Source organism: Mandrillus leucophaeus, unplaced genomic scaffold (genome assembly GCF_000951045.1).
Source record: "Mandrillus leucophaeus isolate KB7577 unplaced genomic scaffold, Mleu.le_1.0 Scaffold167, whole genome shotgun sequence".
NCBI classification, from domain to species: domain Eukaryota; kingdom Metazoa; phylum Chordata; class Mammalia; order Primates; family Cercopithecidae; genus Mandrillus; species Mandrillus leucophaeus.
Window position 1 is genome coordinate 1,416,227 of NW_012101665.1, and position 16,717 is coordinate 1,432,943.

The 16,717-nt window shown below is 39.9% G+C and overlaps 1 protein-coding gene across 1 annotated transcript in view; it reads right to left on the reverse strand.

The window, feature by feature from the left end:
- Nucleotides 1–3,559: 3,559 nt before the first annotated feature.
- CPA6 (carboxypeptidase A6) overlaps nucleotides 3,560–16,717 on the reverse strand; it is a 327,639-nt gene continuing 314,481 nt past the window's right edge. The window contains exons 9-11 of the mRNA XM_011976492.1: nucleotides 15,392–15,594; nucleotides 9,406–9,490; nucleotides 3,560–4,078 (exon numbers count right to left, since the gene is read on the reverse strand). Coding sequence (XP_011831882.1) covers nucleotides 3,891–4,078; nucleotides 9,406–9,490; nucleotides 15,392–15,594 — 476 coding nt within the window. The 3' untranslated portion in view covers nucleotides 3,560–3,890. The remainder of the gene's footprint in view (nucleotides 4,079–9,405; nucleotides 9,491–15,391; nucleotides 15,595–16,717) is intronic.

Below are 16,717 nucleotides of genomic sequence, written 5' to 3' on the forward strand. Positions count from 1 at the left end.
TGCAGTGAGCCAAGATCGTGCCACTGCACTCCAGCCTGGGCAACAGAGCAAGATTCTGTCTCCAAAAAAAAAAAAAAAAAAAAAAAAAATTTGGTGGTATCATTTGTAAATTCTTTGATTTTTGTTTCCCCTGAATACCCGAGTTGACTATTGTTTTGTTATCACAAGAGTGTGTCACAAGAGTGATGGCATTTGCTGGAAAGACATTAGTGGATACCTGCAAAGGATCTGGAAGCAGGCAGCTCTCAGAGCAGGCACTACGGCAGCACGCTCCCAACCAGAGGGGAAAGTCTCCTGGCATCAAGTGTCCTGGAAGGCCACCAGGCACTAGCTGAATTGCTGTGCATCTTGTCAGGTCCATTGAGGAGCAGCACCTTTCCATTCTTCAAGGTCTTCACAAGCCTCCAGCCCTCAGGATTGTTCTGGACATTTTGGTTTTTGCCTATTATACCTGGTAGAAATAGCTAATATAATACAACCCCCCACCCCAGATCATTTGAGATGGAAGGATGAATTCCACAGATGGCATGAACTGAAGTTTAAATTCCCAGGTGTAGTACTCCTTAGCAGGACCAAGCCTCAAAACTGCCTGAGATCCATTCCTACAGATATATAACTAGGACTACAAAATAAAAAGATAACTAAGACTGATAAAACATAGGCAAACTATGATATACTGACTACAATATTCTAGTTTCTGTGCTAAGCACTCTGCATATAATATCACTTGATATTTCTTTTCAATTTAATTTTGATATATTTTATAAACATCAGAACAATTGAGTGGTGAGTAGTTGGTTTTTAAAAATTATTTTCCTTTAAAAGGAATATACTCTTTGGTATGTATATATCAATATTACAAAATAAAAACAATATTACAAAAAAGTTAAATAATATAGTAAGGCTAATACTTAAAACAAGTATTTTGTTTCATCTCGTCTTACTAATTACAATTATTTACTCCTTACTTATTCCCTCTCATTGCCTGGTATTTTAAATCTTTTTAGTAATTTCTTCTAGTATTTTCTTTCTTATTTCTAAATAACATACATATATAGATACTTCCTGATTTTTCAGTCTTTTTGTCCATTGACTTCCTTTTTTTTTTTTTGTCTATTGACTTCCTTCTATGGAAGATGAGAATTTACCCTCCTATACCTCCTCTTCCTGCATTCTTGCATACATTTCAGTTCCTCCTATCCTTCTGATATATTTATATCATAATTTTTGGTTAAATATATAGGGCTAATATTATTTTGATTATATAAGTATTATTTATAGCTAAGTCACAGAGTACATCATGATTCTATTTCTTCTCTTGTATAACTCATTGTTTCCACTAGTTAATAAATACATTTTTTTTATTTGCTTGGTTTTGTGTGCTTTTATTACTCATTCATACCATGGTTCTCTAATGTAAATAAAAATGGCCTTTGAACATGTTTAAATGTTCTATCTGTTGCATATTTATCTTGAGAAATTTCATCTGAAGTCTTCAGTTCTCCTCCTGCTACCCCAAGTTAGTTGTTCTGTAAGTTTGACATATAGCTACTACCTGTAGATCCGTTCACCGTGATCTTCAGATGTTTTTATTGGTTTCGCTGTGTTCCTAAATCCTTTGTCTTTCTCTTGCTATACTCCCTCTTTTTGGTAGATCACATTCTCCAGGGTTTTCCTGAGAAAGGTAAGTAACTTAGGGCCTCACTTCTATGAAAATGTTGAGATTCTACCCTTACAATTCAATGACAATTTTTCTAAGTTTAGATTTTTTTTTTGGTCTAATTTTTCCTCAAAAACTCTGAAGGCATTTCTCCATTGCCTTTCGGCTATAATGGTGCTGTTGAGCAGCTGCAGGCTACTCTAGTCCCCATTATGTTGTCTGTGTCCCCCACCCCGCAACACCCTAGAAGTTTTTAGGCTCATCTCTTTACCCTGGTGTTCATGATATGCTCTGGTCAGGCAAATCCTCTAAGAGGATTTGTATTTGCTTGTACCAAATGCTTGGGGGGTATTGCCAGTCTGGGATTAAACTGAATTAAATTCTTGGCTAGAGGTTTATCAGACCATTTAGATAGTCTGATTTTGGACCACAAACTTGTGTGAGGCTGCCTCATGGTTCCAAATTCTCAGTGGCAATTTCTCTCTTCTCCACTCTTGCCAAAATTTGAAATGGTCAATTTTTCTTGTGGCCCATTAGAAGTACTATGGAGGCTTATTTCTAATTTACCCTTACACCGGAGGTATCATTCTTTGGAATTCCAGAAGTCTGGTAGAAGGAGAATCTATTAGACTTCCCAACTTGCGGTAGCCCCGGGCTTGGCTCTCTGGCTCCGTTCCTCAAAATGCCCACACTCAGCTGGTTTGACAAACACTCTCAGGATAACAGTGGTGCACTTGCCTTTCTAGATTTCTTCACTCGATAGCTGGCTGGCGTGGATTTTCTTTTTTGTCTGATAACTTTAAGATGATTTTAGAAAAATTATATATATTTTTTCTTCCTTTTTTTTTTTTTTTTTTTTTTTTTGAGACAGGGTCTCACTCTGTTGCCCAGGCTGGAGTGCAGTGGTGCAATCATAGCTCACTGCAGCCTCAGCCTTTCCAGGCTCAAGTGATCCTCCCACCTTAGCCTCCCAGGTAGCTGGGACGGCAGGCATGTGCATGCCTGACTTATTTTTTTTTTTTTTTTTTCTTCTATATCGTGTAGTGATGGGGTTTCACCATGTTGCCCAGGCTGATCTTGAATTCCTGGGCTCAAGTGATCTTCCTACCTTGGCCTCCCAAAGTGTTGGGATCATAGGTATGAGCCACTGTGCCTGGCCTAAAATATGATATTTTGTCTAGAAGTTTTAGTTATTTCCAGCAGTCCAGATACCTACCTTGTCATTGCCCTAGAAATGGAAGTCTATGATTTTAAATATATTTCTAAGCCTCAATGTCCTTATTTGAAAAATGAGAATAGTTTATACCTCATAGTATTGTACTATTGTGGGGAATAAGTGAGATGATTAGTGTAAAGCTCTTAATTCTGTGCCTGCACTTTAATTAATGTTTACTTATTTTTTTTTTAAATGGCATTCTCAGAGTCTAAACATACATTGCTCTATCTTGCTATATTTTTATTCATATATGGTGCACCTAATACCAAGGAAATGAAGATGTGAATAATCTAAGGTTCTAATAAATTTTATGTTATATATATATGAGATGGAGTATCGCTCTGTCGTGCAATCTCAGCTCACTGCAGCCTCCGCCTCCTGGGTTCAAGCGATTCTCCTGCCTCAGTTTCCCAAGTAGCTGGGACTACAGGTGTGTGCCACCATGTCCAGCTAATTTTTGTATTTTCAGTAGAGACGGGGTTTCACCGTGTTGGCCAGTATGGTCTTGATCTCTTGACCTCATCATCCGCCCGCCTCAGCCCAAATTCCTGGGATTACAGGCGTGAGCCACCGCTCCCGGCCTATGTTTATTATATTAAGAAACATAGTTGGCTTTTTCCATTTCATAATTTTCCACTTCCAATGCAAACCAAGTAATTAAACATCATTACTAGCCTAGATCTTAATTGAGAACATGAAATTTATTGAAGGGAAATCCTCAATTAATTTGTACATTTCTTGAGAAATGGGAAATTTGAAAATATTCCCTCCCACCATAATCAAATAAGACTCTAAAGGGATAGAAAATGGATACTTTTTCTTATAATAAAGTAGGCTATGCCCTATTTTTTACTGTTTTCTATTGCCACAAAGTCAAATTGTGTGGGGTCTTTTTAAAGTCCATAGATATGTTCGCTCTAAGCAGCTGCCCTTCTCTTTGAAAACAGTTTCTATCCAGGCCCAAGTAGGCCTTGCTCAGAATCCTATGGCAGTTGACCTGAGCCTTGGGCTATCTCAGGGACATTTCTTTAGCAGGTGCATTGTGATATTTTTCACAGCCAGCATAGTTTCTGTACAGGTGGGTTTGATGAGCATCTCTGGGAGTAAAAATCCAAAATGCCCAGTGTCACGTAGTTCGAAAGCAAATGCATAAGGTATTCCATTTTTGTAGGCCCAATCCATTGAGCTACCAGAACTCACATCTAAAAGTTAAAACAAAAAAAAGATCAGCCTCACTAAAGAGTTGGTATAATTTTGTAAATGTATATACTGTATAGTATCTGCTTATTAAGCTTTACTAAATCCTTCCAATTAAATACTGTTTCAATAAGAATGATTTAACAGGAGCTCCTTGGCATCTGGTGCATGGAACTTATAAATCATCCCTTCAACCATCTTTAAGGATCCAGTCTACGTGTGAATGCCTTACCAGCATGAAGACCTCAAAATTTCTCAACCTCAATTCCAAAAACATTTATGTTCATCCCCACTTTATTCACCTACAAACAACCTATACTGGGAACTCTTTTTGTTTTCAGTTATCACTCAGTTCTTCTCTACTTCAATGTCTAGAATACTGAAATTGTGTTCCCAGAAACGTTTTTTTTAATTTTTTTTATTTTTTGAGATGGAGTTTCACTCTGTCACCCAGGCTGGAGTGCAGTGTCACGATCTTGGCTCACCGCAACCTCTGCCTCCTGGGTTCCAGTGATTCTCCTGCCTCAGCCTCCCAAGTATCTGGGATTACAGGAACTCACCACCATGCCCAGCTGATTTTTGTATTTGTAGTAGAGACAGGGTTTTACCATGTTGGCCATGTTGGTCGTGAACTCCTGGGCTCAATTGATCCTCCCGCCTTGGCCTCCCAAAGTGCTGGGATTACAGGTGTGAGCCACTGCTCCTGGCCCCAGAAAACCTCCTATTTCTTCTACCTCCCTGTGTTTCCACTCCGGCCTAACCTATTCTGTGCCTTTACTTAGATTGGTAGTTTCCAGATTCCTCCCTGTTTTCTTGTAGTTTCATTTGATTCTCTAGTTGGCTATGGTTATTTATTTCACTGAATTTCTCTCCAGACCCTCAACATGCCTGATTCCTGTCCTTTTTCTGCCTTTGTTTGGCTCATCCTCAATTCCTGGCCCAGTTTCTCTGCTTCCCCTAGGTGAGGGAGCTAGAGAAAGTCTTTGCTGAGCAGAGATCCTATGAAGTCACACTACCTCGTTACTGAAGTCTCTTTCTGCCCCCATGCTGCTCTAGGTTCCTTTTCTAGTTCGCTTACTGAAACTTTCCCATTCTCTTCTCATCTTCACTCTACACTGTCCCCACTACTCTAGATCAGGGGTTCCCAACCCCCAGGCCACAGACCGGTACTGGTGTGCTCTATAAGTTCCATGCACTGGTACCGGTCCGTGGCCTGTTAGAACTTGGGCTGCACAGTAGGAGGTGAGTGGTGGGTGAGCCAGTGAAGCTTCACCTGTATTTACAGCCACTCACTATCACTTGCATTACCGCCTGAGCTCTGCCTCTTGTCAGATCAGTGGCAGCATTAGATTCTCATAAGAGCATGAGCCCTATCCTGAACTGCACATGTGAGGGATCTAGGTTGTGCGCTCCTTTTAAGAATCTTATGCCTGATGATCTGTCACCGTCTCCCATCACCCCTAGATGGGACTGTCTAGTTGCAGGAAAACAAGCTCAGGGCTCCCAATGATTCTACATTATGGTGAATTATATAATTATTTCATTATATATTACAATGTAATAATAATGGAAATAAAGTGCGCAACAAATATAATGCACTTGAATCATCCCAAAACCATCCCTCCCCCACCCCACCCCTGTCTGTGGAATAACTGTCTTCCATGAAACCAGTCCCTGGTGCCAAAAAGGTTGGGGACTGCAGCTGTAGATGATTGCCCCATTGCCTCCTCTACTGACATTAGAACCCTCTGACTTTCCCCCTTTGAGCTCAGAGGAAGAAATGCTCCCTGTCTTTCAGATGTGTCACCCCTTGATACTGTTGGTTATTGTCGTCTCTGGTAGTAAAACGCCCTTTTCCATGACTTTGTGCTATTAATTATGCATCTGCATTAGTCCAAGTACTCAAGGACCCCTTTCCTACAGCACTTCCTTCACATTACCCTACCATATGCCCTTGGTTACCCTCTTCTTTTTCCTCTTTCTTTTGCTTTAGAACCCGAGGGAGAACCTATATATACTGTGTCTACATCCTCAACCACTTTCAATCTGGCTATTGCCTCTACCCGTGTATTAAACTTCCTTTTTGAAGATTACCAATGACCGCAGGTCTAGCCTCTTTTTCTTTTTCTTTGTTTTCCCCTCAGATCCCACTTTCAGTGTCTCCACAGCCTTTAACACAGCTGTCAAGCCCTCTGGCTACTCTCTCCTTCTGGCTCCTGTGACCTTACACTCTTTAGCTTTTCAGCACAGAGTTGAAAGCAGGGAACTAGACGTACCCTGCAGCCTGGGCTGTATCTGATCCCACCACATAGTGGGTAACTTCTCTGTGCCTCAGTCTCCCTTTTTGAAAAAGAGACTGATGATAATACAGTACCTGCATAGCATAGGGTTGTTGGGAAAATTAAATAAAGTAATAAATCACTTGAAAGTACTCAAGATATATTAACTGTTATTATTTTGCCTCTTTATACCCCCAAGTGCATATGTAGTTTTTAGTCTAACAGGCTTTTAATAATAATTCATTAAATGATAAATGTTTCATGGAAAAATCTTTGTATACATTTTTCCTGAAATTTATATAATCCAGCTTGAGATAATCCTACTATTATTATCATTAAATTTTCAAAGCATGGTCATTTACTCAAAAAATATTGCTTTTATACTATTTTTCCTAGGACAAGTTAGAAATGGAATTATTATTATTACTGTTATTTTTTCTTGAGCCAGAGTCTCCCTCTGTCACCCAGGCTGGAGTGCAGTGGTGCGATCTTGACACACTGCAACCTCTGTCCTCCTGGTTCAGGCGATTTTCCTGCCTCAGTCAACTAAGTAGCTGGGATTACAGGGGCCCCTCACCATACCAAGCTAATTTTTTGTAGTTTTAGTAGAGACGGGGTTTCACCATGTTGGCCAGGCTGGTCTTGAACTCCTGCTCAGGTGATCCACCCACCTTGACCTTCCAAAGTGCTGGGATTATACGTGTGAGCCACCGTGCCAGGCCAGAGATGGAATTATTATATAAAGATGACAATTAAAACGACTGTTTCTCAGATTCCCTTTGCTTCAGTTAAGGACAGAAAATAGGCTGTGGCTTCAGTGTCCCTCTGGTTAGGGTACATTGGAACTACAAATAGTAGTCATAGTAGTCAAGTCAGAGACAACATGTGCCAACAGTTACATCATGGTGATGTGACAGCCTCATTTCTTTTTTTTTTTTTGAAACGGAGTCTCGCTCTGTCACCCAGGCTGGAGCGCAATGGCACCATCTTGGCTCACTGCAATCTCTGCTCCTGGGGTTCAAGAGATTCTCCTGCCTCAGCCTCCCAATTAGCTGTGATTACAGGTGCTCCCTACCTCTGCTCCCCTGGTTTAAGCGATTCTCCCGCCTCAGCCAACTGAGTAGCTGGGATTACAGGCATATGCCTCCATGCCTGGCTAATTTTTGTCTTTTTAGTAGAGAAGGGGTTTTGCCATGTTGGCCAGGCTAGTCTCGAACTCCTGACCTCAGACGATGCAACCGCTTTGGCCTCCCAAAGTGCTAGGATTACAGCCATGAGCCACAGAACCCGGCCGACTACCTCATTCCTGTGGTAATAGATTGTTCTCAGTAAATGTAATACTCTGACTGTGCCTCTATAGAAAGTTGAAAAGGTAAACAGTAAGATCTAAAAAAATTAATGTTTAAAAATTGTTTATATATATTATGTTGGCATTAATTGGTAATATGATTTTTAAAATACAGTTTTTTTTCCCTTTCAAGGTGGCCACTGAAAACCAGTTCTAAAAAGGTCAACATGAGACCAATGATCATGGACTTTGAAAAAATAAATAAAACTATTGATACTCCTGACATTCTCATTATTAGAATAAACTTATTTGTCAATGTTAATTGACAAACCAAGTGTTTACTCTGAAGGCTGAAGAAAGTGAGTGGTAAAATATTAGGAATACAATGATAGGTAGATTAAAGAAGTCAAGGAGAATTTTGCTACTTAGAAGCATAATCAGATGTCACTACCTACACATATACATACAACATGTGTGTGTTTACCTTCATTTGCACACACATTCATATATACATGATTTCTTACTAGATTTTCCAAGTCATATAGTGAATACATTTAGAGTTTAAAAGGCCCTGAATCCAATTCTTGTTACAGTTGTGGAAACTGAGGCCCAGGATTAATAAATACCTTGGCCTGGTTGACAGACCTGGCAGAATTAGGACTAGAATGCATATATTATGATTCTTTGTCTAAGTTCTTGCCATATACCCACTTGGAAGGACGTGCCATCCCTAAATAAGCCAGATGGGTATATTAATTGTTGAAAACATTGGAGATTGTAGTTACAGAAAGGGTAAGCCGACTTGTTTCTTCCTGCACGTAGCAAACAGTGAAGATTCCTCTAGGAGGGGTATTCTCACTATGAGAAGGGTAAGAAAATAGCCCTTTATCACCACAGACTTGGAATTCAAGGCTGCAGCGGGCCTAAATATACTCAACAAAGTAACCCCTATCTTCCATTGGTTTTACATACCCCCTATTTATTTCCTATTTCCCTAGAAAATTTACTGCCCTTAGCCAGATTTTTTTTGTCCTGTTATCTATTCTCAAATTTATCATTCCTTGTCCAAAAAGTATAAAATCATCTTGCTTTGGCCACCTCTTTGGACTTCACTCTGTTGTGAAGATCCCGTACACATAGAATTAATAAAATTTGTATACTTTTCTCTTGTTTAACCTGCGTGGTGTCAATTTGGTTTCTAGATCCAGCTGCAGGGCCTACTTGGAGTGAAAGATGGGAGGTGACGGGGGATTGGAAGTGATCTCTGGCTCCACTATACATTTTTCTCCATGTAAAAAAAGAAATACTTTAAAATCACCTTTTAAGGGATAATTCAATGGAAGGTGCTACATAAGAAACAGCATTTCATAACAAGAACAGTGGCAGAAAGGAGTAAAAGGGAAGCAGTTGTAGGGCTGAAACATTTACTTCATTATCTTCCCAAGGCCCGTTTCCACCCTTGTAGTAGTTAGAATTGCTTAAGGAGCCCATTTTGGTATGTTCTACTGTCATAAGATCTCAACTGAGCTTGCAGTCATTACTGCATGCTTAGCATATTCTCTGCTTTGAATTTGTTTAAATGGGTAGAGTGATTTCTGTCAAGCTGTGTAAAACTATTCAGATATAAACTCCTATTTTCCTCAGCTAATTTGATAGTCAAAAATTTTACTTTAGGGAGAACACACTTTCTCCCTTCTAAAAGGAAATCATACAGGATATTGGTTCAAGAGAGAGGATTCTAACACAATGTACGCAGGAAACTTACACAATGTTGTGGAGGCTGGTCCATATCTGTATCGTACCCCATATACTGACTGAAGTGCATTCACAGCTTTATAGGCTGCAGATTCCTACGAGGGAAAATGGAGAAATTTTATATATTGTTGCATTGAAACTTTTTACATACACTGCTATGTTGTTTGAGCCTTATCGGTCATCAACAGATGGCTTCATTGGTTAAGATCTATATTCATTAATAATATTATATTACTCTTATGTCACACACTACATTTTGCGACATGTTTTAGAACACATCATTTCATTGATCTCACAACAAACCAGTGATCAATAATATTTCTATTTTATAGTTGAGAGAAGGAAGGCTCAGCAAGGTTAAATGGGTATGCAGAGTGGTTGAGCTAAGTACTCATATTTTCTGAGGCTGACTTAGTGTTCTATTCTCTTTACTTCGGTTCAAGGACACCTATTTTTTCTTTCTTTTTTTTTTTTTTGAGACGGAGTCTCGCTCTATCGCTCACACTGGAGTGCAGTGGTGCAATTTCAGCTCACTGAAACCTCTGCCTCCCGGGTTCAAGTGATTCTCCTGCCTCAGCCTCCTGAGTCGCTGGGACTACAGGCATGTGCCACCATGCCTGGCTAATTTTTTGTATTCTTAGTATAGGTGGAGTTTCACCATGCTAGCCAGGATGGTCTAGATCTTCTGGCCTTGTGATCGGCCCATCTTGGCCTCCCAAAGTGCTGGTATTACAGACATGAGCCACTGCACCCGGCCAGGGACACCTATTTCTATAAGTTACAAAATACTTGGCAGGGCAGGGACCATGTCAGTCTCAGTCATAGCTCACAATCAGTACTTAGCAATATGCCTGTATACAACAGATGCTTGATCAATATTTCTTATATGAATGTTGAATAAGCATAAATCTGAAAGAGTATTAAGATAAGTATACTTTTCACTGGGTATGTACAAGGTATTTAGAACACATCTGAATCATTTAAGAAACCCTTTAATTCAGTAAGAATGACTTCTCTTACGCTATGTGCTTATCCTCACTGGGAATGGAAACAATTTCAGAATGCTCATGACTTATAAGGTTACATATGCCTCCCACAGAGGTTAGACAAGTACTGCTAAGAGGCAGAAAGTCTAAGGTGAACTTTTCCTACCAATGGAAAAAATTAGGAAAAATATTCAACACAATCGAAATACTAAAAGATGCATATTCTAACATGAACTAGAATGATACTCACTATCCTTTAAATATGGTATAAAAACACTGGTTTCAACAAGGAGTTAGAGAAGTATTATATGACAAGTGAGAGGAAAAGAAGAATGCTGAAACCAGAATACAACTCTCCCATTTCAACTTGCTTATGAATAATTTAATACTTAAATTGGAGCACTCCGGACAACATGGTGGTGTGTACTGGACTGAGTTTCAGGTTGCTGTCCTCATTCAGCTCAGAAATGCATGAGGCAGTATTTGCAGCAAATGTCACCATTTGTGGATATTCAGGGACCAGGCTCCAGAAGCTGTTAGACTATTTACTATTGATCTCACTGATGACGACATTCTTCTCATGGGAGCCAACAGAAAAGGAATATAAACACCATAATTAAATACCTTTATGGAGATTGTTCTAAGATTTTAACATCTTCTCCAATGGCCTCAGCAATATTCCATGGCAAGGACAGATATTTCTACATTTAGAAGATTATTGCATTCTGCTAGTGAGGGAACTTTGCTTCTCATTATTTAGGCTGACTAAACCCAAGGCAAACAAATCTAAAAAAAATAAAATAATCACTTTGCCTATTTACACAAAGGAGAGGCACAGTTTTAGCCTTTTGAGCTCACTGCACCTCTGCCACTTGGGTACTGGTGCATGTTGACTAGGGTTTAGATGTGATCTCTCCACAAAAACAAAACTCCATCATTTTTTCAAAGAATTATTTTACAGGGGGCCACAGCTAGACACCTAATTGAAAGGACTTACTGAAGTGATTCCTCTTTTCTCTACTCTATCCTGTTTCCAATTGTCAAAAAGTACCTAGACATCAGTTATTGGTCCTCAGCTAAGTAAATGGTGTGTGTGTGTGTGTGTGTGTACGTGTGTACATGTGTGTGTATATATATATATATTTTTTTTTTTAGACAGAGTTTTGCTCTTGTCGCCCAGGCTGGAGTAAAATGGCGTGATCTTGGCTTACTGCAACCTCTGCCTACCAGGTGCAAGCGATTCTCCTGCCTCAGCTAATCCTGTAGCTGGGATTACAGGTACCCGTGACCACGCCTGGCTAATTTTTGTATTTTTAGTAGAGATGGGGTTTCACCATGTTGGCCAGGCTGGTCTCAAACTCCTGACTTCAGGTGATCTGCCTGCCTTGGCCTCCCAAAATGGTGTACATTTTTATTTAAATATTTCCATATTTAAAGCAACTTAATGACTTAAAAAACATTGCCAGAAATACTGAATCTTACATATTGATGGAATATTTTTAAACAATTTTAATCAAATTTAATGGTTTCTGCTTAACATTCAGGGACTGTCTAGTTCCTGAGAATTATAATCATGATTTTAGTGACCAAGTTTATGATTAACTCTCTCCAGGATTTCTCAACAATGGCATTGTTGACATCTTAGACTGAATAATTCTTTGCTGTGGGTTCTGTCCTGTGCACTGTAGGGTGTTTAGCAGCATCCTTGGCCTATACCTGCTAGATGCCAGTAGCATCCCCCAACCCTGTTGTGCCAATGAAACATGTCTCTAGACATTGCCAGATGTCCACGGGGAGGCAAATTCATCCTTTTTTTTTTTTTTTTCCTTTCTTTGAGACAGGGTCTCACTCTATCACCCAGGCCGGAGTGCAGTAGCACAACCTTAGCTTACTGTAACCTCTGCCTCCTGGACTCAAGCAATCCTCTCACCTCTGCCTCCTGAGTTGCTGGGACTACAGGTATGCACCACTATGCCTGGCTAATTTTTAAAAATATTTTGTAGAGATGAGGTCTCACTACATTAATCAGGATGTTCTTGAACTCCTAGGCCCAAGTAATCCTCCAGCCTGGGCCTCCCAAAGTGCTGGGATTACAGGCACTAATGATCTATTTTATGCCACATCTTCCAATCCAAGACAAAGGAAAATAGGCTTAACTTAAAGTGGGAAGATAAACTTAAAATACGAAGAACATTCTCCTATGATAATTTTTTTTTTTTTTTTTTTTTTTTAGACGGAGTCTTACTCTGTTGCTCAGGCTAGAATGCAGTGGTGCTATCTCAGCTCACTGCAAACCTCCACCTCCCAGGTTCAAGTGATTATCCTGCCTCAGCCTCCCAAGTAGCTGGGACTACAGGTGTCTGCCACCAGGCCCGGCTAATTTTTATATTTTTTATTTTAGAGATGGGGTTTCACCATGTTGCCCAGGCTGCTCTCAAATTCCTGGCGGCTTGGCCTCCCAAAGTGCTGGGATTACAGGTGTCAGCCACTCTGCCCGGCCCTCATACAATAATTTTTATATATTATATAGTCCACATCATCTGTTGTATGAATACAAACAGACACAGTGCCCACGTAAGAAAAGTTGAACATTTGCCTATAGGAATACTGTGATACAAACTGTTAGGATGCCAGGTCAACAAAACAACAGCTATAGCAGCAGCAGCAACAAAAACAAAGTATATTTGACCCACAGAGCAGCTAAAGAATAGCAGTATAGAATATAATTATCACTTTTACAATAGTTCTAAAGAGGGAGAATTTGCTCAGAATTCTTGGAAGGCCAAGAACAAAATTCTCTTTTTGGACAGAATAAGTCTTCCCCAGGCCCTCCTAAAGTCTTAGACATCTAGAGCAGAAATTCCTAAAACCCCAAGCAATTGGTGCAGGATTTGGAGTTTAAGGTGTAGGGAGAAAGGGAATGATTCTCTTCAATAAAATTTTAAATTCAAGTATAACATTGTGGTATAATAAAAAAAAATAAATATTTGGTCCTTGTCACTGGTTCTTGGCACACAGTTTCTAAAACCTCCTGGAATCTCCAGAGTGCTAAGGGTGTCTTTTGGATGGTAATGAGATGACTTGTGGCTGGAGGCCCCTAAGTAGCTTCAGGATGCAGGGTGCTGCCAGAAAGACCAAACTTCGTGATTAGAGAGTTGGAACTTTTAGCTCCATCCTTCACCCTCTGAGGAGAAGAGAGGGGCCAGAGATTGAGTAAAAACTCCAATGGTTAATGACTTAATCAATTAGACCTCCATAATGAAATCGCCATGAATACCCCTAAACAGCGGGATTTGGAGAGCATTTGGGTTAATGAGCACTTGATATGCTGGGAGGTTGATGCACCCAGAGAAGGCACAGAAGCCCTGAGCCCCTTCCCCCGTACCTTGGCTTATGCATCTCTTCCATTTGGCGGTTCCTGAGTTGTGTGATTGATGGATTGAGAAGATAGGGTCTCACTCTGTCTCCGTGGCTGCAGGGCAGTGGCATGAACATGACTCACTGCAGCCCTGACCTCCTGAGCTCAAGTGATCCTCCTGCTCCAGCCTCCTGAGTAGCTGGGACCACAGGTATGTGCCACCACCATGCCTGGCTAATTTTTAATTTTTTTGTAGAGATGGGGGTCTCACCATGTTGTGCAGGCTGGTCTCAAATGTCTGGGCTCAAATGATACACCTGCCTGGGCCTTCCAAAGTACTGGGATTATAGGAGTGAGCCACTGTATCCAGCCAATTGTGTATCTTAAAAAAACCGGTGATAGTATGTAAAGCTCTTTCCTGAGCTCTGTGAGTCATTCTAGTGAATTATCAAATGAGAGGTGGGCTGGTAGGAACCTGCAATTCTGCAGCCAAGTCAGACAGGAATGTGGTTAACTTGGGAACCCCCTACTTGCTACTGGTGACTGAAGTGAGGGCAGTCGTGTAGGACTGAGTCCTTAAACCTGTGGAGTCTGATGCTAACTCTGGGTAGTGAGTGACCAAATGGAATTGAATTGTTGGACACCCAAGTGGTGTTGGAGAAGTGGTACTGGAAAAAGACATTACACATTTGGTGTCAAGAGGCCAAAAAAGCCCTAAAATATACATGTAGAAGAGTACACCGTTTTTGAGTTGATTGCTCAACAAATGATCACAAATTGAACACATTCATGTAACCACCACCCAGGTCAAGGAATAGAACTTCAGCAGCAACCCAATTTCCTCCCAATCACTGTACCCCCTCCTTTTTCCCCAAAGGTAAGTGCCACCTGACTTCTAGCACTGTTTATTAGTTTTTCTTGGTTTTTGAACTTCATAGGCTTTTAGATGCTATAGGCTCTGAAATGACTCACTTAGTGATGAATGATGCCCCATAGTGAATAGCTTGTTGGGTTTCTGATATAAGGAGAGAAAGAAACTCTGCTTTTTCATTTTTAAGTAATCTTAAGCCTGAAAGTCTGTTCATTCTGTTAGACAAGTACTAACTTGTCAGATACATACCCAAAGACTTAGTAGCATTAAGCAAACAGCACTTATAAATTAAAACCTGCTTTTAACTAATGAGAGTCAATCTATAATTTATGAACAATCGTTTACTCAATAAAGTTAATTACAGCCTTGCATACATGACCAGAGCTATGATACCAATCAAATCCACCCTGACCTTTCCTGTGTAACCTGTGGTAAGAATACAAATAGGTTTGAAAGGATTGTATTTGAGAAGCAGCACTACGGTTAAAAGCAACAGCTATGGAACTAGAGTTGGGGCTGAATCCTGGCTATGAGACTTAGTAGTTGTGTGTTCTCCATCTAATTACTTAATCTCTTAGCTTCTAGCTTCTTTATCTATAAAGTGGGGATAATAAAAGCTGCCTCATATGATTGTTATGAAGAATAAATGAATCAATAAATGTAAAATACTTATTAGGATAACACAAACATTTGTTTGCCATTATCATTAGTACTTAGAACCATCTTAGCTTCAGAAAAGCAGCATGAAGCCTGATGCACATGCACAGGGTCAAATACTTACCACACAGCTAAAATTGGGAATTGTTGCATATTTGTAAGAATAGGGATACAGCAACATCTGAGCATATGCATGAAAGGAGAGATAAGCCCTAATGTGCTTTCTGTGTTTTCGAAGGAAGTTAGCTACGGCCTTCACTTCTGGCTCAGATTCTGGAAAAGGGCCACAGTATGTATCGTCACAAGGGTGCATAGAAGCTCCTTCATCTGCAAGTCAGAAAAGAAAATGGGGTAAGGAAGTAAGCAGAGAAGAAACAAGAAACACAAATCAGCACTGTTAAGCTGTGATTTTGCTTTTATTTCTGCAAACATATGGTATTATTAAGCAATTCATCTAACTTCTCATTTATGGAAATCAATACAAAAGTTCCAAGGTGATTCAAGTTCCCATGCACAATAGGAGGGCCTGAATGGAAACCAGGTACTGATTTTTCAAGTTTGAACCTGCACAAACTACTCCAAAGAAATTGTTCTATCAGCTGTCACTTCTAGCTGCACCTAGCAACTTGAACAATAGTACAGCAAATGTTCAACAAATATTTGGTGAGTAAGTTAATGTCAGTTAGAAAGAAAAAGCTAGACATATGTAAAGGTATCTGATAAGATACAAATACTGATATAGCAAGAACATAAAGACAGGCCAGAAATAATTTCACCAATTTCTATTATACTTTTAGAACAGCACTATCCAAACTAGTTTTGTAAAACCAGGAGGCTTTTCTAGTTATCTTGGTTAGAGTTTAGTTATGCAATCTTCAAAACAAAATTTTAATAACTTTTGAATTAAAAATCAAATTATATAGCATATACTTAAGAGGTCCAAGGAAGGAAGGAAGGAAAATAAGAATCACTAGAACAATCACAAAGTATTATGGTTCTAAGAAAATTTGGAAATAATTACATTTTCCATAGTTATTTGCCATATGAGGCCACTAATGTCTCTTCCCTACCTCTAGAAAATGATAATTCTCTCCACAAACTAGTAGAAAATGTTTGGTGGTTCTGTGATGTAGTCAAATTCTACTGAACATAAAAAGACAGCCCAGTCAAATTGGGCTACATCTTGAGGACCATAAGTGTAGTTTATGCTGCAGTGAAGACAAGAGTCAAGATGGGGAACTTAGAGCAATTGGGGTTTTCCTCCTTTGAATCTCAGCCTGGAGATGCCTCAGAAGCAAGTGGGCTATAGGTGGAACTCAGAATGTAACATAAAAACTATAGCTGGGCAGGGTGTGGTGGCTTAGGCTTGTAATCCCAGCACTTTGGGAGGCTGAGGCGGGTGGATCACAAAGTCAGGAGACCATCCTGGCTAACACGGTGAAACCCCATC